At 45.8% G+C, this 23090-nt stretch overlaps 5 protein-coding genes across 9 annotated transcripts in view; 3 read left to right on the top strand and 2 right to left on the bottom strand.

Moving 5' to 3' along the window:
• LOC131288370 (protein krasavietz) overlaps positions 1–23090 on the top strand; it is a 340776-nt gene that overhangs the window by 191224 nt on the left and 126462 nt on the right. The window lies entirely within an intron of this gene.
• Positions 1772–3922, top strand: LOC131284568 (cysteine sulfinic acid decarboxylase). The gene is made up of 4 exons (XM_058313431.1): positions 1772–2008; positions 2396–2583; positions 2651–2876; positions 2946–3922. The coding sequence occupies exons 1-4, from the start codon at positions 1772–1774 to the stop codon at positions 3888–3890; spliced, it is 1596 nt and encodes a 531-aa protein (XP_058169414.1). The 3' UTR covers positions 3891–3922.
• Positions 4230–5082, bottom strand: LOC131288373 (protein OPI10 homolog). Its single transcript, XM_058317503.1, has 4 exons — positions 5044–5082; positions 4835–4964; positions 4504–4748; positions 4230–4435 (listed from the first exon to the last, which is right to left on the bottom strand). The coding sequence occupies exons 1-4, from the start codon at positions 5080–5082 to the stop codon at positions 4238–4240; spliced, it is 612 nt and encodes a 203-aa protein (XP_058173486.1). The 3' UTR covers positions 4230–4237.
• Positions 5720–21359, top strand: LOC131284567 (kinesin-like protein KIF3A). Its single transcript, XM_058313429.1, has 5 exons — positions 5720–5725; positions 5824–6039; positions 19387–20546; positions 20607–21024; positions 21102–21359. The coding sequence occupies exons 1-5, from the start codon at positions 5720–5722 to the stop codon at positions 21357–21359; spliced, it is 2058 nt and encodes a 685-aa protein (XP_058169412.1).
• LOC131288374 (uncharacterized) lies at positions 7734–10437 on the bottom strand. Its single transcript, XM_058317504.1, has 5 exons — positions 10338–10437; positions 9281–9414; positions 8140–8300; positions 7929–8057; positions 7734–7842 (listed from the first exon to the last, which is right to left on the bottom strand). The coding sequence occupies exons 1-5, from the start codon at positions 10435–10437 to the stop codon at positions 7734–7736; spliced, it is 633 nt and encodes a 210-aa protein (XP_058173487.1).

The raw sequence follows: 23090 nt of genomic DNA, 5'->3' as shown, positions 1-23090 counted from the left end.
CACCATTTTTCTATTTGACTGATAACGGGAAGCTAGACAGAGCGCGAGAGAGTTAGCCCATCCCGACGTCCATATGCCGTAGCGTAGGTCAGGTGTAGACGTCACCCGTGCCGCGTCGAACAATTGCATGCTACCCTGGTACGAAATGACGAAAGCCGCAGTCGGGGCAGCAAAAAGGAATCAGAAATCTCGTCCGAAACGGTCGCGGTGGCTCAACAATTTAATTCGCTCGCACCAGGGGAGAATGATCGCAGGATGATGATCGTGTAGTCCGGTAGCGCACACACTGACCACGCTCTTATCAATCGCGCAATGGAATGCGATCGGTCCGGTTGTCAGTGTGAGCGTTCGGGGACGGATTAGTGGTATACGATGGATGCTACCTTCGGTGAAAGCTGTCCGCCTGGTATCGAGAGGAATAGTTTTTCGTCGCTTCCGTAAGAAAGTGTGCGACGAGGATCGTGCGTGTGGCATTTTCCTCATTCCAGTAATATTTTTATTTGCCCCATTTCGTTGCGGTACGAAAGTAAACATAGGAAATATAATATTGTTCGGACGTAATTTGTGTCCTGTTTGGGGAGATTCAATGTGGGAAATTTATTACAACTAGTTTACGAACCATTACGATCAACTTTCAAACGAATAACGTAGGTTTTTCAAATTGAACGAAACATTGAAAAGGGAAATGCCATGTTTTCTCAACCAATTTTTTAATTTCCTACTGGATTTCAGTTAATTGTGAATATTGATGTGCGGGGTCCGCGACAGCCGAGCGGTAGCGCCGGTTAGAAAATCGGCCCATGAGCGCCGGGGCTCACCACCTCGACGGCGTGGGTTCGAATCCCAACCGAGACCGGACCCTCCCCTGTACGAGAGGACTGACTATCCACGTACAATAGGGAAACAAGTCTCGTAAGCCCTTAACGGGCAGGCATGACCAAGAGGTCGTTACGCCAAGAAGAAGAAGAAGAAGAAGATGTGCGGTTGAGCGAATTTGAATCTCCAATGACCAATCGTCAAGAATTATGCAAAGTGATCGTAAGTCCCATTGTTTCAAATCAGTTTAACTCGGTTCTGTATTATTTACGGTTTGCTTGATAGTACTTCCTCAAACAATCTTCGCTCGCTTCGAAGACAATTCCCATGGGAAAAAAGTTTACGCAAGGTGCAACTATAGTTTTCAAAGTGGAAAGCAATATGTTTTCCTTTTACCACTATCAGTAGCGTACTTTTCGCACTTCGTGATTAATTGCTCTTTGTTTAGTGGACATAGTGAAAAGAAAGGACATTGGGCCGACGGTTTCGAGACGTTGCGGAAGGTCCTATGCAAAATGCTACAATGGAGAAAGCAAGCGTGTGCGCGAAGTAAAGTGTTTTCAAACAATGTTCTAACATCCCACCATTCGCATAGCCATAATATAAACCGCCGCGAGAGTAATACAAATAACGCACAAGTCGTTAAAAATACGACGGATAGAGCGAAGAGAAAGACGCTTCTATCGCCATCAGCTGATTAGTGACAATTGGCGTGGCGCATCTTTAGCGCGGGACACTCCGAACCAAGACCAACGGACAGTTATTTAGCGCAGCTAAATGTGTGCGTTTCCCTTGCGTATCGCACGGTCCACATCGTTGTCCGATAAGTAGCGATGAAAATGGACAAGAACTGCCAGTGTCGGTGGCACAGTCGTGTCGGAGAAATCATACCGTGCGGACACGCGCGACGAACATCGCTTTTCCTCGGGAACCGGATCCAGAAACGAGCGCACCGATGGAACGGAACGGTCATACGCAACCGATCGGGGCGAACGGTGAGCCAAAGGGTCACACACGGTGCAAGCAGCCACAAAATGGAACCGGTACTAGCAACAGCGGGGTGGCCGCCGCTTCGGACGATGAGTGGACCATTCTGGAGCGAGTGGTTCGGGTGCTGGCGGAGGAAGGGTACCTCGGCCCAACGATCGACCAGAAACCGGTGGTGGAGTTTGAGTATCCGGAAGCCTTGAAGGTAACTACAATCGACGCCCTTTCTTGGGAAGGAAAAGAAAGTGAGGGTGTTTTGCGACATTCCGTCTTCGCATACGCATTCCTGTGAAGGCTGTGAAGGTCACGGAAAGTGCACATGATGATTCGAGTGAACCAAAACGCATCATTAGGCAAACGCGTGGTCAATGTGGCGTTGAAGAATTGCTTATTAGATTATCTACTTATCTCGCAAGAATAAGTACAATGGTACCGATGTTAGCGTGGAGTGATAATGATTACAATACTCCCGTTTGTTGATACGATACGGAACCGGTTTCCTGGATGCTCACTCGGTGATACACGGGCTCGTCACGGTTGGATTGCAGGAACTGATATCAAAAGCAATATCTTTTTTCCTTCTGATGGACAGAAACTTATTCATTTCCCGATGGACGACCCGACGCCCAGCAGTGCCGACACGATCGAGCGAATCATCCGCCAAGTGTTACACTATTCTGTGCGCACCGGCCATCGGCACTTCCACAATCAACTGTTTGCGGGAGTAGATCCGTACGGTCTCACGGGAAGCTGGATAACGGAGGCGCTTAACACCAGCCAGTAAGTGCCACATGAGGAATCGATATATCGAGAGGTTGTTCAAAATACTTTCACCGTTGATTCGCAGGTACACGTTCGAAGTTGGACCAACTTTTACGCTAATCGAAGATGCAGTGATCGAGAAATGTTTGCAATTGTTTGGGTTCGGTGAAGGCGATGGAATTCTCTGCCCTGGAGGATCGATGTCCAATATGTATGCGATGGTAGCGGCCCGCTACCGGAAGGTACCGAACGTGAAGAGCATCGGTTTGACGAACCTTCCGGAGCCTTTGGTTGTTTTTACCTCGGAGGATGTAAGCAAAATACCCGACTTTAGTTCTAGTTGTTTTTTTGTGTGTGTAATGTGTTGTCGATCATTGCAGGCCCACTACAGCATCACGAAGGGTGTACATTGGCTCGGAATCGGGTTGGACAATTTGGTGAAGGTTAAAACCGACCATCGAGGGCGTATGATCGCGCAGGAACTGGAAGCCTCCATCGAATCGGTTCTCGCTTCCGGTCGCAAACCTTTCTTCGTCAATGCCACGGCCGGAACGACGGTGTTGGGTGCGTTCGATGATTTTCAGCAGGTGGCTGACGTCTGCGAACGGTACGGATTGTGGTTGCACATTGACGCTTGCCTCGGTGGGACAGCGATCCTTTCGCAGCGCCACAGACACCTCCTACGAGGAGCCGATCGGGCGCAATCACTTGCCTGGAATCCACACAAGACGCTCGGTGCTCCACTGCAGTGCTCGATCTTTCTGGTCAAGGAACGAGGGCTACTGCACGAATGTAACGCCGCCAAGGCGGACTATCTCTTCCAGCAGGACAAGTTCTACGACATCTCCTACGACACCGGGGACAAGAGTGTCCAATGTGGCCGAAAAGTGGACGCTTTCAAGTTTTGGCTCATGTACAAGGCACGTGGCCAGCAGGGTTTGGAGGCGCTCGTGAACAATGCGTTCGATTGTGCTGGAATGCTGCACGCGGAAGTGATCCGAAGGGATGGTTTCCGCCCAGTGCTGGAGGAGTGCCAGTACACGAACATAAGCTTCTGGTACGTTCCGAGCTGGTTGAGGGTTGGGCAGCCGGAACAGGAAACACCCGAATGGTGGCAACGGTTGTACACGGTTACGGCGGACATCAAGGAACGAATGGTTAAACGAGGAACGACTCTGATCGGTTACGTGCCATTGTTACACAAAGGCATTGGGAACTTTTTCCGCATGGTGGTTACCTGCCATCCGAGGCCATCCTACGCATCGATGATGTTTATCATCGAGGAGATCGAACGTGTCGGTGAAGAGCTTCCACGTGCAGTGTGATTACAGGAAACAGGTTTTTGTAAACATCTAGAAGAATCAATCGGATAATAAATCATATAAAGAAGCCACTAGAATTAACAAAAAAAAGAAATGTTTCACTTTAATACATTACAAATCGTTACAAGACATATTTATGGGCAGAATTGGTATAGCTTCCTAACGGATTAAAACCTATCTTTATTTTCGGAAACTTGATGTGCTTCTCATGAAGAATGTATCGTGCAGCATCAGTGCTGGACCGCTATATCGTTTCATTTTTAATCACTTCACCTTTAAATCATCTTCAATCATACCCGTTGGTCCTTTGCAGTCCACCGCCGCACAAAATTGGTACCCATCGGCGAGTTCTAATTTTTCCAAAAGTTTGGGTTCTGCTGGAGTCTCCGCTGGAAGTTGGTGTACCACGTCTGCACCGTCGACAACGGAACGAACGTTTCGTTCGGTGTCGGCGTCATTTGGCTTTGCGTTACCGAGAAACTGCTGACAAAGTTGAAAAAGTTTTCCAGTATCTTCTGCCCGAACTGATAGTACGTGCTCGATGAAGTCTACAAAGAAGGGGAGGAGGAATAGTTTTTTGTTGTTGTTGTTCCCACGCTGTGTCCGGGTAACCTACCGTGGAGGGAGTTTGTTGTATCAGGGAACTTTCCGGCTCGATCGACACACCGATTTGAGCGATATGTGAGATGGGCAGATTGCTGCCAAACACGTTATTGGCCATCATGGTTCCGCTTTGGGTGGCGATTTCGTCCAGTTTCTTCAGCTGGGAAATTTTAAATATTGCCGATGGCTTCGAGTTGGAGATGTATCCCAACAGTTGCCAGTTTGGTGGAGCGTTTGGATCGGGCCAGCTAAAGTAAACTAAGGGAGATGGGGGAGAGAAAGGTGCTTAGATAAAATGTGTACTCCAATACTATTCACTTCAAACGACGAAGAAGAAAACATACCACCGCCAGCCATCCCCTGAGGGAATGGAGTTGTTCCGGTTAGAAAAACTACCACATGATTAACGTTGTCGGCGTCCGGGATGTTGATAAGGAAATGTGTGTCACTAATTTGTTGGAAGTCGGTTTGGACCTAGGTTAAACAATGTAATGCACACCGATGAAAATTCCGTATGCCGGCATGTTGATGCGAACATTGTTCTCGAACTTACCAATCGACCAGACACTATAACACCGAGTGCGTTTAGCATTTTAAAGCGTATTGATCTACTGGCACAGCGTTAAAACTATGGTGTTATCAAACTTAATGTGTTTTACAACGTACAACTTTATGAAAAGCCGTTTTTTGATTGCATTCCTTTTGCGTGCCGCTAAAATCACAGATGTTACGCCGGAACTTCTGATTCTTTCAAGGAAAAACAAACGACTGTCTTTGCGGGTTTGTTTATAATTCTGCTAACGCCATCTGTCTTCAAAATGAGAAACCATAGAAGTATGTTTCTTTTTTTTTAAAACATTTAAAAAATTAGTTTTCCCAATAATTTGGTTGATTGATAAATTAAAATATAATTAAGACATTCCCTTTAGTCAAGGAAAATCGTTATCAATTCCTTTTTTGGTAATTTAAAAAATCCAACAAGCTCTGGTATTTGCGATCCATCAGCCAAACTGACAACAACTGTCAAACGCCTTCGTTTGTTTGTGAAGTCTAAACAGAGGAAAAATCGAATTTTTCAGGACAAGTTTTGACTCAAAACATCGTCCTCGGTGCACTTTTCCAAAGTTTGTGTGTTATCAATGACCGATTTATTCCGCGCTTCGGTGTAAATGAGTGCGCATTGGTAGTGTAAAGAAGTGTTATTGGTGTGGGATTACAGTTTAGCGAAAATGCCGGTCCGTGAACTACCAAAAATTACTTTTAAACCGTGACATCATCGACCGTGTTTTCATAGCTCCTCTTTTCTCGCCCTTTCTCTCATGGCGTCTTGCAGGAAGAAGCGATCAAAAATGAAGGTGAAATCGAAAACGTACGGGTGGTCGTACGGGTTCGTCCGATGGACAAAAACGAGCTCGACTCCGGCAGCCAGAATGTAATCAAGGTGGACAAAGCGAACCGGTGCATCACCGTCGTCAAACCGAACGCAAACTCCAGCGAGCCACCGAAAATTTACTATTTTGATAACGTTTTTGGCGAGGATTCGACACAGGTGCGTTATACAATGATTGTTTGCATCCCCACCCTATGGCGCATCGTATGTTTTGTGCGTTGCTATTACGACGGGTTGTATGATTTCAAGTGGGCAACCACCTTTCGCTCCCCTCATTTTCTTTAGCGAGTGGTTTGCGAGGCTATCGATTGTATTTGGGGCAATCCACTTCTTGTACATAAAATAACCAAATCAAGAAGAATCCTTCATAGTACGGAACAGCTAAAGAACCACATAGGACATAAATACATGTCGCAGCAACGTAAACGCAGTGTCAAGGCCAACGGAATAGCAACAGATACATGTTTTATGTACCATATGTTCATGTTTTATGCTAAAATAGGGCTAAAGACCTCGAAACATCGATCTACACCACTTCAGACGCACCCGTAATAGCAAAACTTATAATTAATCGATATGTAACTTGTTGCCAAGTGATTCAAAATCTTTTATTGATTATTTTTTAAACAGCCAAGGTTGTGAACGCTACTGCGAACTAGCAGATGTTGAAAGGCTGCTCCTTTTGCCTGTGTACTTCTTCTATTACCTACTGTACAATGTTGGTACGAAAGAGAAGAACAAACCATTTAAACATACATAATTAATACTTTATTAAAACATTCAGTTGAATTCGTCATAAAAAAAAACATAACCATATGCCTCGGTCATCTATGGCCCCTGTCTAACACTGTTTATTGTAGATGAATACTATATTTTAAAAATTTTTAAAATTGTAAAATGCCATTAACCTGTCGTCTTAGGTAACAAAGTGTCATGTAGTTGATTTAACATGGTTAACACGCTTAGTGTTAACCGGCAAACAAGAACGACATTGTAGAAAACTATATTCTTAAGGGAAAAAATGAAATTCCGTCGATTAAAACTCAAAATAGGGAGGGTAAAAAATTATCTTCTCCTTTGATTTAAAATTATACTAAATGTGTAATTTAAATTATGGCTTTTGAAGAGAAACACACTCGCAACCTTTCCTGCACTTTGTCGTCCATGTCGTCAACTGGAGGTATACCTTTCGTTTGAGAATTTCTGCCAAAAGTGCAGGAACTTTTCCTATCGTTAACAGAACGTAAAACCTTACCAATCTACTGCGGTGGTAGGTGTTATAAATAAAAAAAAAACGCTCCAGTTAATTCACTCTCTTATGTGCTAATATTTGGTAGATTAGTTCTTCACTCATCTAAAATACCATCCGACGCAAAGTATACCCACGTGGTGGGCTAAAAGGCATCCATTCGAAATTTGATAAACTGTCGTCGATTTAATTTAGGGGCGCTGTTGTTTTACTAGCTAAAAGTGCGTTTGAATTTAAGCTATAAGAGATTCGATGGGTAAAAATATCTGGACGTAGATAAAAGGTGATGGAAAATTTGCCAAGTTCTGAATGGTAAAATATTAAGACACTCTCCGGTAAACGACGTTGTCACTGGGCCAACTGATCGGTTGAGGTATCAGCATTTCTTCTAATTATACCTGCACTTGCGTTGCGACATACACGATAGTTTGGCTTGCGTAGCTCATTTCTCGATATTTACAGGTTTTGTGAAAATGTTTATAATGGTAAAAATAACGCCTTACGCTTTATCGTCTCTTATCTAAAATGTGAGGAAGGAAGAATATTGCGATGATGATGTTTAGTTGCTAGTAATAGGTTCGAAGTTTGCTGGTCCGGATGACGATCACTCGAGTTCACCCTTCATTCCGAGGCGCACGGTAACGACCAGATCGAGCAAATAGAACAGCGCCCCGACGACCGACACCGATCCGGCTCCGCAAAGGAAGTCCATCCTGAAAGGTGAAGAAAATTGGGACAAACTTATTTGAAAGCTTTCGGATTGAGAATGGATTGCGGTAAACAAACAATTTCCTCCTACCTTTGCGTATTCGGTGGCCAATAATTGCGGTTCTTCGTCTCGGACCAGTCGGTCAAAATGCAAGCTGCGGTAGCCAGGTACAGGATGAAACCGGTCAGGTTAAGCAGCGAGCTCAGTTTCCAAGGGAAGCTGAAACGCATACGAAAGAGCGCATATCAATTTAAGTGTTTCTCTTGCTGGAATCGGAAAATCGCTAGCGCAAAATACATACTCGTCCCGGATAACCTTTCCGAATAGATAGATCACGGAGAATACGAGAAACGTGGCGAAGGTGGCGTACGCCAGGGCGACCGTGCGCGTCGAGATGAACACGCGAAGCCGCGAGTTGTGGGCCGGATCATCGATCAGCCCGATGCACACGATTGCGACGGCCTGCAATTAGACAACGGAGATGAAAATGGCGGTTGTAGGTTGCGGCTGGTATAGCAGTTTCAAGTCGGCTGGAAGTCGAGTCGAAATGTTTATGGCACCACGGAAACACATCTCTCGTGGCGTTTGTTAAGAGCACAGGGTCTAATTATCGGTTCGCTATCTCGCGGCCCCCATCTCGCGGCCCCCATCTCGGGTCCCTCACTCGGCACTAACGATCGACGATGATCGACGGTGGTGGATGTGACGTGTTTCTTAAATCATGCGGTTTGAGGGTTGCATTCTTGGTTCCGTTCGGTTGACTCATTGCACTGCATATGTGATGATGACCAACCGCAACCAGTCCTCCGCGCCCTTCCCCAGCCGCTCGTGAGAAAAAAGTAAACCGGTTGCAGGGTGCACTTTTTATTTCTTCTCCTTGCGTCGATTGTGTTTCACTCGCGCAAGACAATCGATATCTTGCATCTGCTTGTCGGGTTCCCCGCGTGGGGTGGGTGTGTCTCAGCAGCCCCCTGCAGCCTCGCTTCCATGCACCCCATGCAGTACGATAGGGTGTTTGTGTGATTTAATTGCGGAGTGCTGCCGTTACGATGCATCACTGTCGTGGATTGCATAACGTTTCGAAGGCGTATCCGCTGGAAGCCAAGGCGTGCATTTTTTGCTGCCTCTCGTGAGGCAGAATTAAAGAATCCACCGCAAGGAGAGACGCACTGAATCTACGCCGAACTTGTTGCTGCGCGTTTTTCCATCTGAGCGTCGTGTATTTGCGTCTCAACTGTTAGCAATGTTGTCGTTGTTCCGAAAGGCAAGATTCTAACGTTCCTAGCATTACGTACAGCTGCCCCGCGTAAACACACCACTTAACCTACGGCTAATTGTATTTATTTTACAAGCAATTAGATTTAAATATTTGACCCATTTCAACCACCACCGGCAGGGAACCGGGGAAGTTTGCCTCAAAAGGAAATGTGTTTCTTGCTTACCAACTCGAGCAGCTTGAATACCGGGGGCAAAAACTTGCCCGCACCGCCACTACCGCTGAAGTATTCCTTCCGCATGCCCCGATCGGCCTGATCTCCACCGTGTTCCGCGTTCGCCATCGTGAGTCGTGAGATTTCTGCGCGTTTGTTTTGGGATGAAAGAGAATCAATCAGTAAAATTGCTAGAATGCATTCAAAATTTAGAAATTAATTTCTTTGTAGTAAATCAAACATAAACACATTAAGCACGCTGCTTTCCGTGCGTGCCGTCGCAAGATCAAACATTGTGCCAAAGGCTATAAATCGACCAAGGTTACTGTAGATACAAAACACTACTTTTGTTATGGCTTCGCTAAAGCTATTTACTCGCTGAATTACCATCCGCGAGGACGCGGAAAGGAACATTCCATTAAGATGATGAATGCTGCCTACAACATTGTTTTTTGGTGGCAACGGAAGACATAAGGTGCTCTATGGGTGAAGTGTTCTCGTTGCTTCTCGTGGCGGCGGTGAATTAGTAATAATTGTATGATTGCTCACACATAATTGGAAATGTTCAAATGTATTTTCGCTTTGTTTCTTCTTGAAACTGTTAACACTTGTTGCCTAACGTTAGCTTCCGAGCGTGATGTTAGGTGTAACAAGCCGGAAAACGATGGTAAAAAAAAAACACTGATAGTTGAGATATTTGATCACACACTTCGTTAAAGGTTCAAACAATGCAATCAATTTTGGGTCGTTATATTTTTGGATGGATTAGGGAACAAAAACTAGTTGTTCCAAAACCAAGCGTGCAACGAAGTGATTTTAGAGAGCTGCGTTTTCCACAAAGGCTCACATATACACTACCTATGTTCATGATAGCTAATGTTTTGACGAACTTGCCACTTGATTCTTTCTTTCAGCCACTCAGTTTTTCTGCAGAAGATTACACCGGGTTAACAATGATTGAGTATTAGTATGATCCTGGTGCACGACTCGTTAATGATGGCCTCCCTTTAAAATCATCTAGCAAAACAGTTTCTTCCAGATGCGATGGAATGAGGAATTTAAATCCTACCATTTTTAGGAGATTTTTCTGGCACAATCTCCTTCGCACTTTCGGTGGTCGCTTCGCTTTCGACCTTCGAATCGGCCCGCGATTTGTGTGTGTTTCCCATGATCGCTGCTCGATCTTCTAGCGACGCTTAAAAATGGTATCCCACAAAATGCACCGCTTCCGCGCTGTTGCACTTGTTGCTCCGAGGAGGTATCGCAATATCCGCCGAGTAGCAGCACTTGCAAGTGACTGAAATCGATTGAGTTCGATCGCGGAAACTCGACTGGTTCGCACCGTCGTCAAACACTTAGCGACGATGACAACGACAACCGAGTGCATTGTGCATTCAACCACGGGCACAGGCCAAGACAGATGCAGTGTCTTTGTGTGTGCAGCGGATGCAATCCGTTCTTGCCCGGACGCTGCGCGAAGCAAAGATTTTGTGATTGTGTGAATCATGTGTCAATTGGGAAGTAAAATATCATCATCCCATCTGAGCACACTGTTGGAAGTAGCTTGAAATTGGTGCTTGTGTGTGAAATGATGTGCAGTTGGTTAACACCCCTTTTGATCTCCGAAGGTTTGGACCCACCATTTCCATCGTGGATCGTTCGTTCGCCGGCGACAGGGTTATAATTTAAAGTGTTCCAAAGCATTTCATCGGGCAAAACTTTCTCCTTCCGGTGCCTTTCTACTGCGCTAGCATTTTTCTGTACGGTACGTTTCCGCCCTCCCGGGTTGGCTGAGGGGGCTGGTGTGCTTGTATGACACAGAGCGCATAAACATAAACCTCTGACCACCGCGATCGGTTATGATCGTTTTGCCCGCGTCGTTGCCCCGATCGATGCCTTCCCAAAACCGTTCGATGTATGTTTCGATTTCCAAACCGCCACCCGGGACTGTCGTGCTTCGTTTCTTCCTCCCGTTTGTGCAACGGCCACCCCGGTGGAAGGAAGCTGCAAGCGTGGTGAAACTGGTTTCACAACTTCACTGTTTTGTTTGTTAGCGCGTCCACGGTTCCGTGCGCACTTCTCCGGGATATCGCTGGGGAAGTTTACCCAGCATGAGTGTCGCGTTCGCACGCCGCTCCCGCGCCGGCAGGAAGCATAAATGCGCGCACTCCTTGCACTCGACCGCCGGTTGCGGAAGGAAGTTTAATGCTTTTACCGCTTCCCTTATTTGTCGTAGAAATTGAGCCCGCTACCGCAATATGTATCTTCCAGCTGAAAGGGAAAACCGCTGTCGATGCTTTCTTTTGGTGATTGATTCCCTAATGAGTGTAATATTCGTCACAGAGGGTGGAAATTAACGAGAGAAAGTACTGCTCCCGTGTGAAGTCATTAGCGTGGATGAAAAGGGAAAGAAAAATATTAGGAAAAAAACCTGACAACCTCGTAAGATATCTCTCACGATCATCGTCACCCGGGTTTGCGTTTCCTCGTCCCGTCCTACGAGCCCCTTGATTTTATGAAACTTTAAACCCTTTCGATCGTCATCGGTGGCGCGCTGGTGCACACGCAATCGGTTCACGGTATCGGCTTACGCAATCCGGCACCGGGTCGGAACGTTGCCGTACTTGAAAGGGCCTGCCGATACTTCGGTGGGAGGCTGGCTGGGATGTTGATTTTCCTGAACTATGAATATTTTTATTTGAAAAAATCAACACCCGATCTTCCGTGATGCTTCTTTTTTTGTTTTGAGGAACACAATCGAATCGGGGCCTGGGAAAAGGGCGTATTTTTTTTCGAAACAACAACGGGGTGGCCATCTGTTGTGTTGTGCAAGATTGTTTATAATTTCTCCCCGCCGTAAAGAGTCCCAACCTCGGGACCTTAATGCGTCATACCGGGAAGACAGGAATTGTTTTCCCTTTCGGGGTTTTTGAGGAGATAAAGTTGAACATGTGAAGGAAGTTTGTTGATTTGTGTTTTAATCCATTAAATCATTTCTCCATCCAGTCATCATTCCATCAGTCGTGTCTAGAAACAGTTCGTTCGCTGGTTTGTTTAATCTAGTGGAAAAAGATCTAAGGTTGGGTGTGCTACCGTTCGGAAGGTATGACGTGTGTAAGCTTTTCGCGTGCCATCCGGTCACCATCGCCGTGCCATGGACGCAACATTCGCGTGCCAACGAAGAGGGAAAACCTCCCCGCGCATGCATGATGCGAAACGCCAAACCAAAACAAACTGGGGATCAAAATAAAGACTCCCTTTCCCAAAAAGGTGGCGATACGAATACACTCTTTGGAATCCCAATGCCCTCCGGAGGCTACGAATACTACTCTACCGAAAGTGACCACAATCATGGCTTGAACCCATGGATGATGATGATGATGATGATGATGATGATGGTGTTGGAGGGAGGTGAAGCATAATGAACTTCGAAAGTCGCGGCCGTGCCCAACATGATTTTGCGGCAGCATGAATTTTTTCCCCTTCCCGGGTTCGGTCAGTGTTGTTAAAAAAGATGTGGCTGAATGTGTGCGAGAGCCAATGTTTTCTTTCTCTGCGGGCATACGGAAATGTTTCTCCTCCGCCATTGCGGGCCGCGTTCCGAAAGAGGGTCACGGATTTAAAGAGCCACGTCGCGGAACGTCCCAACCAAGTGGTGCATTGTGTGTTGGCTACATAGAAAAAGTATGCTTCTGACCATCGGAACCACTTCATTTTTTTATGTTTTATTTTTTATTTTAGACAACAGCTTCATCTCACGGCTGGCGCAACAACCGACGGTTGAGGAATGAAGGGAAAAAAGGAAGACGGTAAACTTTCCCGCGCTTTTTTCGTTGTAATGCGCAATACGTATTCGTTCTTCAGGAGCTTTGAAGACACCAACTGTGTTCCACCCGCTGGCTAACTCCGTATTATGCAGTTCATTAAATCACGCCGCGTGATTTGACTAGACGAAGGGCTCCGTTCAATGGAGATGGTTATATGCAAAAGTTCCCTATCGGCAAACGGTGGGAAAGGCGTCTTTTTTCTTCCTCGATTTGTATTGTTGTCTCGGAGGTGCGCGGAAGAAATGGGATATTGTTCCGTCGACGCTTTTGGGATGGAATTTTAAAACTCGTTCCTCGTATGAGGGATTGACACACCGAAAAACCGGTTTGGTTGGTCTGTGCTTTTTCGTACGACGCGAAGGAGGCATTTTGCCCATGAATATTGGCATCATTTTCCGCGTTCTCTTGCTGGCTTGATCGCCCGCAACCAAAAGTCTAGCGAGTGTCGTATGATGATCACCGGATCAAATCATAGTTAAGGCATCCGTTTGGGTGTGATTTTTGAGCGCTATTATCAAGATTTTGCCTCCAGTTAGTTTCGCTTGACTCGTTGTTGTTTCGGTTGACAAAATGTTCTTAAAGAAATGAACTATAGTCAAAGTACTCGGAGAATGAAGTAAAATATTTTATATAGCATTTTGTTAGGCGCAAAATAGAACAAAAGTGATCGGTTTATGAAACTAAAAACACGGGGCGTCTACAGTGTCGAGCAGCTTCGATATGACCTGGAGCTGGCAATATTTGATTTCTACGGTTGAACTCCACTTTCGCTTTAACCCACCGTGAACAGCCCTTCTCCCTTTTTTTTCTACCACAAATACAATCGATCGCCACATAATTTTGCTTCGTCCTCGAACGAAAACGCGAGTATCGGGAGGGGAAACGACCAAATCCACCTTTGGCCCGAAGGTGAGCTTAGTCATGGTCGATTTAGGGACTTTATGGCTGATCTGTTGTCCCGCTCGATGCAGTCGATTTGAAGTCAAAGAAAGTGAAGCCTATCGAGTGTTGGGCTTACGTGGTTTTGAGTAATTCAAGAAAGGTGTTCGAGGGTGTATTAAACGCACGTAAAGTGGTTTGAGTTCTTGTGAAACAAATATTTTTTTAACATCATGTCGGGGGACCAAAAAAATCTAACCAACGTCGAGACAAGTTACGTACAAGATCGTCTGTAACAGCTGGACACCTGCATGTCTGGTATGGAACTCGCGATCGACCAGCAGTTGGCATTAATCATTGATCGCGATCGGTTCAACTGTCCACTCACTTGATAGTCGTCAGTGTTCCGATCGGGAACCGGTTTGATTTTAACTTGTTGCAGTCTTCCTAACGGCATAAGAAACAACTGAAATCGTAGTCACATTCCTTCACCATTCGCATGCGCAGTAGGCATATAACCTGCGGACGATAACCTGTGCACAGGTGTTGTTCCGTTCCGAGCGAAGGGGGAGCGATAGAACCCCTATGCAAGTACCACCACCTTCTTATGGCGCTAGACACGAAACCCCGTCCGTTGGAAAATCAGCCCTCAAACGCCGTCTTCGTAACACCTGAAGCGGCAAGACAATTGGGTCGCTGGGCACAAAGAATGGAATACGACGACGTCATAGTTGGATGGCGTGACGTCGAGCTTTTGGTCCTCCGGTTTCTGCTCCCCCCTAGAACCTGTGTCATTCCACTGAACTCCAAAAAGGTCACACTTTCCTGCAGTCAGTTCGGCTCTGGATGAATGCACAGGATGATAGTTCGAGAACAATGTCGGAGGAAGTGGAGAAAATAGCTAGTCGCGTGCAATCGCGCCGGCATCACATACTGTTTGACCACACGAGCATAATTCCGTGCTGGTTTCACCATAACCGATGGCATGTACATAATATCATCAAGATAAGTGGAACCCGCGGAAAAGCTCCAACCAACGAGGAAACGTTGTCGTCCACGCGGTTTTCCCATTTCCGGATAAGGTTCCAGTTGGGTTTCCGTTGCTGATGCGGGCTTTTGCTTGCAGAACCAAACGAGTCCACTTTCCGTTCGGCTTGGGAAGGTGTGGCGATGTGGAACGTTTCTGAAGCAGGCGATAAATAGGATCGGTTGGTACGCCATTAGCACCGTCGTTGGAAGCAATTCGGGACGGGGTATGGCTGGACTTGACGGGAATGCTCAAAAATGGAAGCAAACTAACCCAATCCCGTGCGCTACGTTTGCCATCGAAAGTAAACAAAGTGCGGGGTGGTGTTTGGAGAGTTGGAAAAAGACAATAATGTGGTTCCTGCTGTCCAAAAGACATCGGTCTTTAAACACAGTTGGTTCGTTTTTCTTCAGAATAAAACATCTATTTGGATCTCTTTGCCTTTGGGCGATATTTAACATTATTTGACCTGACAAACTAGGTTCGTTTAGTTTGTGGCACATTTGTGGTTTCACCCTGAAAAACATGTTGGTTAAACAACTCGATCAACCCATCAGAACAAGTGCAATTTGCCTGTCTGTTTGTGTCGCTTCGGGTTTCCGTTTGCATTCCAGCAATCAAGCAAGTATTGATTTTTATACTTTTATAAAGAGCTTACAAGGTCCCACCGTTGTCGTTGCAAAGATCCCTGTAATTTGTTCTATACAATGTCGATTGCTCCTGGAGGGAATTAATTTAAAGGGACTCAAGTGTATGGCCACGTGGCACTCTTGGTTTGTGTATCGGTTTCGATTCACAGGAAACCTCAAGAGAAACGGTCAAGTTGAAACTCTTGAGGCCAGCCTGCTTTCACTTATGACATTCACATTATAATCATAACGCTGACTTGTCAATTGTGGGCCCTTTTTATCGTATTAGGATCATTGACCCCAGAAAATGGTTTATAACAAACTGTTATTGTATTGTACAAATAGTAATACAAAATAATGGAAATTCGTTGATTATTACAGCAGCATTTATCCCGCGATGGACTCGAATTGGAGCCGCTACTTGAAACGTTTGCAATCGTTCATTGCAGTCACAACATTGAGAATTTCCTGTGCCTTATTGGCTTTGTGTGTGGCAAAAGGAAGTGACATAATGCTGGAAGAGTCGCCTGAGAACCTGCTTTATCAGTCGGGGTTCTGAAACATAGCTCAGGTCGGCCTAGCCCGTCTCCCGGTTATCGATTCCGGTTTGCGGAAGATTTGTTTTTCGACAAAACTTGACGGTTATTCCAGACGACACACACATTTGTCTGCCATTTGGTTCCTGTTCACTGGTGTGGTAGATGGAATCTAGATGCTAGGCAATTTGAAATGCTACTTCCCCGTTTTAGTGAACTTGATTGTCTACATTCCATCGTTGGGTTTGTCTGTGTCTTTCTTCACGAGCATAATTATGCGCACTCTAAAGCTCTCCATCGCATCGAACAGATCCGGCTAATCCAGTCAAAGCTGATGAACCTATTTAACCTGTTAACCACTAACCAGTGCCTTTGGACAATTATTCCTTATCTGTCTGTAAGTCGCCGCACACAAGGTACAGAAGAAATAAGTGGCAAACAACAAAAAGTGTAATATACGACAAACCGCTCGCATGATGGAACCAACCGCGAGTCACATGTTTGTTAAATCTATCAGCGTCTATCAACGAAAATGGCATTCCATGTCGTACGGGAACCAGTTCTCGGTTTCGTCCGTCGCTCCATTTGGAGGCATTTCGCGTCGATACCAACGGCAAAAGAAAGATACGCACGCACGACAACCATTCGTTTCGACATGAAATACCAACATGGGTTTTGCAGACATGTTTGTTTGTTTGTGCTCGCACTCCGTTTCGATCAAACAATGTAGTTTCGTGGCTCAATATTTTTTGTATTAGCTTTGTGGTTTTATTATAATAATGTCTGTGTTTCAGAGGCTCCAGCAACTATGAGTACATGCACCCGATGGAAGTAGATGTCGACGACCGAGGACCGCGCCCAAATTTAATTTCTAGCGCACGAAACGGTGCTGCACGTTTTATGCGTGACTACGGACGGAACTATTACATTATGCTGATGAACTATGCAACGCGACTGAAATGCCACGACACGACGATGCGATGAAGCCAGAATGAGTTCAACGGTGGGAGTACCAGTTCATTATCGTTTCGGCCATCAAACGTTGGCGACCGTTTGGCTTTGAAGTTGGAAAATCCGCACCACTGCACAGAGAAAAATCTAACCTGATTTTGTTGTGTTTTTCTTTAAAAAAAAAAAACAAAACACGCCCTTACGAAAGGTTATACCTTCCGTCAACGCTGCTCCTTTCACCGGATCAAAACACACTTCCTTCGGTTGCCGTTGGTAACGGTCGAGAAAGGCACGCGGAGATTCAAATTCTCCACCTGAAGCACACTTTCACACGCTGGGTGCTGGAGCCAACGAAAGACAACTGGCGTGTCAGCGAAGAAAAACCGTCCGTGCGGGAGAAACGCGCGCTTGAAACTGAAAATCTCGCGTCGGATCTTCGCGCCGCAGACGTCGGAACATAATATGGATGAAGCACAACAGCACAAAACAGGCCTGAACCGCCGTTTCGTGGTGTGCGTTTCGCGCGTGGCGTTGTTTGGTTAGCGCGTGAACGCATCACGGCAGGTTGGCGCGAACCGAAATGAACGTACCTTCCGAACCGTAAACCCTTGCGTGCCCGATGCTTCGATTGGAGGAATAATGTTTCTTACAATAACGAAACTTTAAACTAGAAATTATTGTACTTTTTCTTGTTCTCGGATCCGACGGCAATATGGCATTTATTGTAAATGTCCATGAACATGTCGATTCCATCTTTGGTTGGTGCAGTGAGCAAGAAGTCCTTTAAAAACTTGCTTATTCACCCACTCTTCTCCCTCAGTTATGAATCAGCAGGTAAAGTGCACGAACCGCAACATGTTCAAATTGCCATTCCAATGATCGACGTCTGGGCTGGATTTGTCTCTTCATTAGGGTGCTCATTTGAATTTTGACGCCGTTCAGTGCGACAGCAGAGAAGAAGAATAAGTAAAAGAGATGGAATGTAACAAAAGGGTCATTACCGAGCCCTAGGGCACCGATCAAATGCACCAGATGCATAGTGCCGTGAGGGTGGGGACAGTGTCGATGGAATAAATTACCATTTACAACGTGGTTTAACGGAACCTTACACCCATTATTCTACCCAACTTTACACGTGTGGAGGCAAAGGTGACGGATTTTTAATTCATCGAGAAAAGGAGTAGTTTTATATGATTGAATTATAAAGGAAATAGAGTGGAGCAACAAAGTAATGTATTTATTATTTTTATACTTAGAGTAACCTCGTGTTAGATCACACTGGAACTTATGACACTGGAACTTTTTTCGTGTTAGATCACACTGGAAGAGGACGTTTGCGTGCTGGAAAATTGGTTTGGTTTTCTCTGGTTAATTTTTAATGAAAATTCTTGACCGTACTACGCCTTAGGAATGAAATATCAAAACAACATCTGTGATTATCGTTTCCCGTCGTCTTGTCGCGTTTCTGTTTTGCACCATGCAATGCAACAAGTATATCGAAAAATTAAATACAACTATCTAGCTTGTTGTGGGAAAGCCAATCCATACCCACCCACGGTTCGAGTGACATACTCCCGTTCGGTTCTATTCTGATTACCTCATATGGTGCGGGTCATCCGGGACGATCGTTTGCTACCGTTTGTGCAACTCAAATAGCGGCCTACACCCCACAAGCCTGCCCGTGGTATGGAGCGCAAGTTTACGCAACCCTCTCGACCGACAGCCGAAGAAAATACTGGGCGTAAGGAGTTGGAGAAAAAGATAATTGATTTAATTAGCGCACTTCATTGAAAAGAATCGGTAAACTTCCAGCATGAGTTAAAGATGACTCAAGACAGCACACATTAGTATAACAGTGTGTGTTTGAGAGATGGAAGTTTATCGTGTGTCTCGCAGTGATCATCACATCCGTTGAGGCAGCGTGGTTGTTGGAGTAATTAATTATATTAATTTGTAGTTGTTTTATGAGTTCGGTTGAATTGGGGAGAATGAGTCAAAATAGCTTGGACTCTGCTGTTGGAATGCTGCATTCGGGAATTCGGTCCAATTCTCGTCAATGGTAATTGGGGTGAACGCGTTTTTAAAGTGTTAGACATTTAACTCGGATTGAATATAAATCTAATCTGTTGGCAGGAAATGTTTTATTAAATCTGATCATCGGTCTTTCCAAAAAGATCCTTTTTTCTTTCATGGAACAAATAATGTATGTCTTAAAAATGACAACCAAAAGGTAATAAAGTTGTTTATTCTTATTGTTACTTTTTTTTAGATTGATCTCTACGTTGATACAGCCCGTCCGATCGTGGATAAGGTACTGGAAGGCTATAATGGCACCATCCTGGCGTACGGGCAAACCGGCACCGGCAAGACGTACACCATGTCGGGCAACCCGGAGTCACCGCAAACGAAGGGCATCATTCCGAACACGTTCGCGCACATCTTCGGGCACATTGCGCGCGGCAAGGAGAACCAAAAGTTTCTCGTACGCGTCAGCTACATGGAGATCTACAACGAGGAGGTGCGCGATCTGCTCGGCAAGGAGCTGAACAAGAGTCTGGAGGTGAAGGAGCGTGCCGACATCGGCGTGTTCGTGAAGGACCTGAGCGGGTACGTCGTGCACAATGCGGACGATCTGGACAACATCATGAAGCTGGGCAACAAGAACCGCGTGGTCGGCGCGACGAAGATGAACTCGGAGTCGTCCCGTTCCCACGCTATCTTCTCGATCACGGTCGAGTCGAGCGAGACGGACGAGGCGGGGCGGCAGTACGTGCGCATGGGCAAGCTGCAGCTGGTCGATCTGGCCGGCTCGGAGCGGCAGAGCAAAACGCAATCGTCCGGCTTACGGCTGAAGGAGGCGACCAAGATCAACCTGTCGCTGTCGGTGCTGGGGAACGTAATAAGCGCGCTGGTCGATGGGAAGAGCACGCACATTCCGTACCGCAACTCGAAGCTGACGCGGCTGCTACAGGATTCGCTCGGTGGCAACAGCAAGACGGTGATGTGCGCTAGCGTTAGTCCGGCCGATTCGAACTACGTCGAGACGATCTCGACGCTGCGGTACGCGTGCCGTGCGAAGAGCATCCAGAACCTGGCGCACATCAACGAGGAACCGAAGGATGCCCTGCTGCGTCATTTCCAGGAAGAAATTGAAGAACTGAAGCGCCAGCTGGAGGAAGGCATCTTCCAGAACGGGCTTGAGAGTGGTGAAGAGGAGGAGGAGGAGGACGAAGGGGAAGATGAAGGGGACGAGGAGGACCCGGTGGAGGATGAGTGTGATCCGGATGAGGATCGGGAGCGGGAACGCTTGGAGCGCAAGGAGAAACGTCGCAAGGAGCGGGCCCGCGAGCGGAAGGAAAAGAGTGACGCCGAGAAGGAGCTGCTTGAGAAAAAGGCTATGGAGAATCAACAGGAACTGAAGAAGGCTAAGTAAGTGACATTGTTCGCTACCCCGTGGACATGCTTTAATCTAATTCCCATTCCAAACAGGTCCGAGCAGGATCAACTGCGTGCGAAGCTTTCCTCGCTGGAGAACAAAATCCTGGTCGGTGGTGAAAATCTGCTGGAAAAAGCGAAAGAGCAGGAGCTCCTGCTCGAAAACTCAATCACCGAGCTGGAGCAGCGCACCAAAACCGAGCGGGAGCTGAAGGAAAACCTGCAGAAGATCGAAGCCGAGCGGATCGATATCGAGGAGCGGTACAGCTCGCTGCAGGAGGAATGCGTCGGCAAAACGAAGAAACTGCAGCGCGTCATGTCGATGCTGATGAGCATCAAGTCGGAGCTGGCCGACCAGCAGCAGGAGCAGCAGCGCGAAAAGGAGGGCATTTACGAGAACATTCGCAGCCTATCGCGGGAGCTGGCACTCTGCGAGCTGGTCATCAATTCCTACATTCCTAAGGAGTACCAGGTATGGGTCCACGTCCCCGCACGTGTCCACATACCCGATCGTGCCTTTCATGTACACTTTTCTCCTTCTCTTGATAGAACATGATCGAGAAGTTCACGCACTGGAATGAGGACATTGGCGAGTGGCAACTGAAGTGTGTCGCCTATACCGGCAACAATATGCGCAAAAACATACCGGAACCAAAGGTCAACACCAAAGAGACGGATCTGACCGATCTGTCACACGTGTATCTGAGCTACAACACGGAATCGGTTGTGGAACCGATGCGTGCGAAAACGGCCCGACCACGCACCTCCGGCATTGCGCGTCCAACGACCGCCCGAAAGTATTACTAGGAGGCTTCGAAAATGGAGCGGGGAAAGCCGTCGCTGCAGCCAATTGAGGCTCCGTTCTTTTTTTGTTTAAGGCAAACCAATTTGCTTTGGTTATGATGATTTCAACTCATCCTTATCCTATCCTCATCCTAATCACAACTCACAACTATTTCACGCCGCTTGTTTGTTTGTGTTTTTGTTTATTTAGTTCTGTGGTCCTTAAAGTGTGTGTATGTGTTTATAATAATCATGCTTAATGAGCTTTTTTCTGCTAAAGCGAACAAATTGCTCATGCTGCTGGAGCACCTTGAAGGATCGCTGGTACAGTGATGGACTTCTTGGCAGTTGTTGGCAGCAGCAGCCACGAGCAACGTACTGAGTTAGTTATTTTAGTGGTGAGGTATTTAGCGCACAAATAGCACGTCGCAATACTTCTCAGACAACATCGCATAAAAACAATAATGTGCAATTCGAAACTAGTCGCTTCTGGTCGCGGACAGGAAATTAACTTAAATCAAACAAAAAGTGCTCGACACAGTTGACACACGTTCACCGATGCCGATGTGAATAATTTGGCGAACGGACAAAATAGTATTTATAATTGTTTAGAAGCAACTTTATTCCCTAGAGTACGGCAAAGTATCTCGTTGTGCTTTAGAATGCGAGAGAATTTGTGCTTTCTTAAGGTGGAAGCTGTAAACCTGCAATAAGTTTAACCAAAACGTATAATAAGCTTTCTTTGTGCTACCAAACTTGTGATGACATTCGAGAGGCATTTGTTTTGCAACGATTTCCAAGTGAGGGAGGCCAACTATGAGTTAGTAATGAAAACACACGGGTTAAACCAACATGAAAAGTCGCAGTCTCAGTCAGTCAGAAGCCAAAAAGGCTCTAACAAACTAACCCTCTGTTTGCATACCCAAAACGGTTGCCGCATTTGAACACAAAGGACCGATAGGCTCTTAAAAGCCAGTAGCGTGATTTCCTAACAGTCGAACCGTGACCGAAGAGAAGATTTTTGCTGTGGTTGTGACAATATTCCAGTAATGTTAGACAAGAAATGGATTTAGTTATGGTTGTAAAAATGTTCCGTTTAGATCCGGTTTCTTCTTTTACACATTTTTTGTCATTGGTTTTCGTTTTGTAGTGTGAGCACCATCCCCGTCGTTTGGATTTCCTCGGCACATTTTCCACTCTACGGCACAAAACACCATTGATTAAAATAACCAAGTGGTGCTCTAACGTAACTGATCTTCATCTAATACGGCTTCGTTTAGTGTGTATTTATTCTTTAAGTTCCCATCCACATCCCCATAGCAACAGTACCGCTTGTTTTTATTTGCCTTACTTCACGAGTGAACGAATTAATGCACGAAGTAGAAGCGAACGTAGAACGAGCACACCGAGCAAAACATCACAAGCTTAGAAAAGCACTGGACGGTTTTTGAAGGTAAACTTTTGAGGTATTGTTCAATAAGAAAAAAAAAACTACCTACAGGATCCGCAATAAAGCAGTAAAAATAATACTCAAAATCAAATGTGCAAATTTGTATCCAACCATTTCAAATAAACAATGAATGATATCTTCTTGTACCGAGCTCCTTATCTTTAAGATTATATTTTATGTCTAACTTTTAAGCTGTGACACATTTCATGGTAAAGTCTACTTACCTTAACGATTCGTACAGCACAAATAATTCCATCAACACTAGCTGCATGGAGAAACACAATTTCCAAATATAAGTTCAGTAT

This window comes from Anopheles ziemanni, chromosome 3, assembly GCF_943734765.1.
Source record: "Anopheles ziemanni chromosome 3, idAnoZiCoDA_A2_x.2, whole genome shotgun sequence".
NCBI classification, from domain to species: Eukaryota; Metazoa; Arthropoda; class Insecta; order Diptera; family Culicidae; genus Anopheles; species Anopheles ziemanni.
Note: the sequence above shows the minus strand (reverse complement) of the source record. Positions and strands in the feature narration are given on the sequence as shown.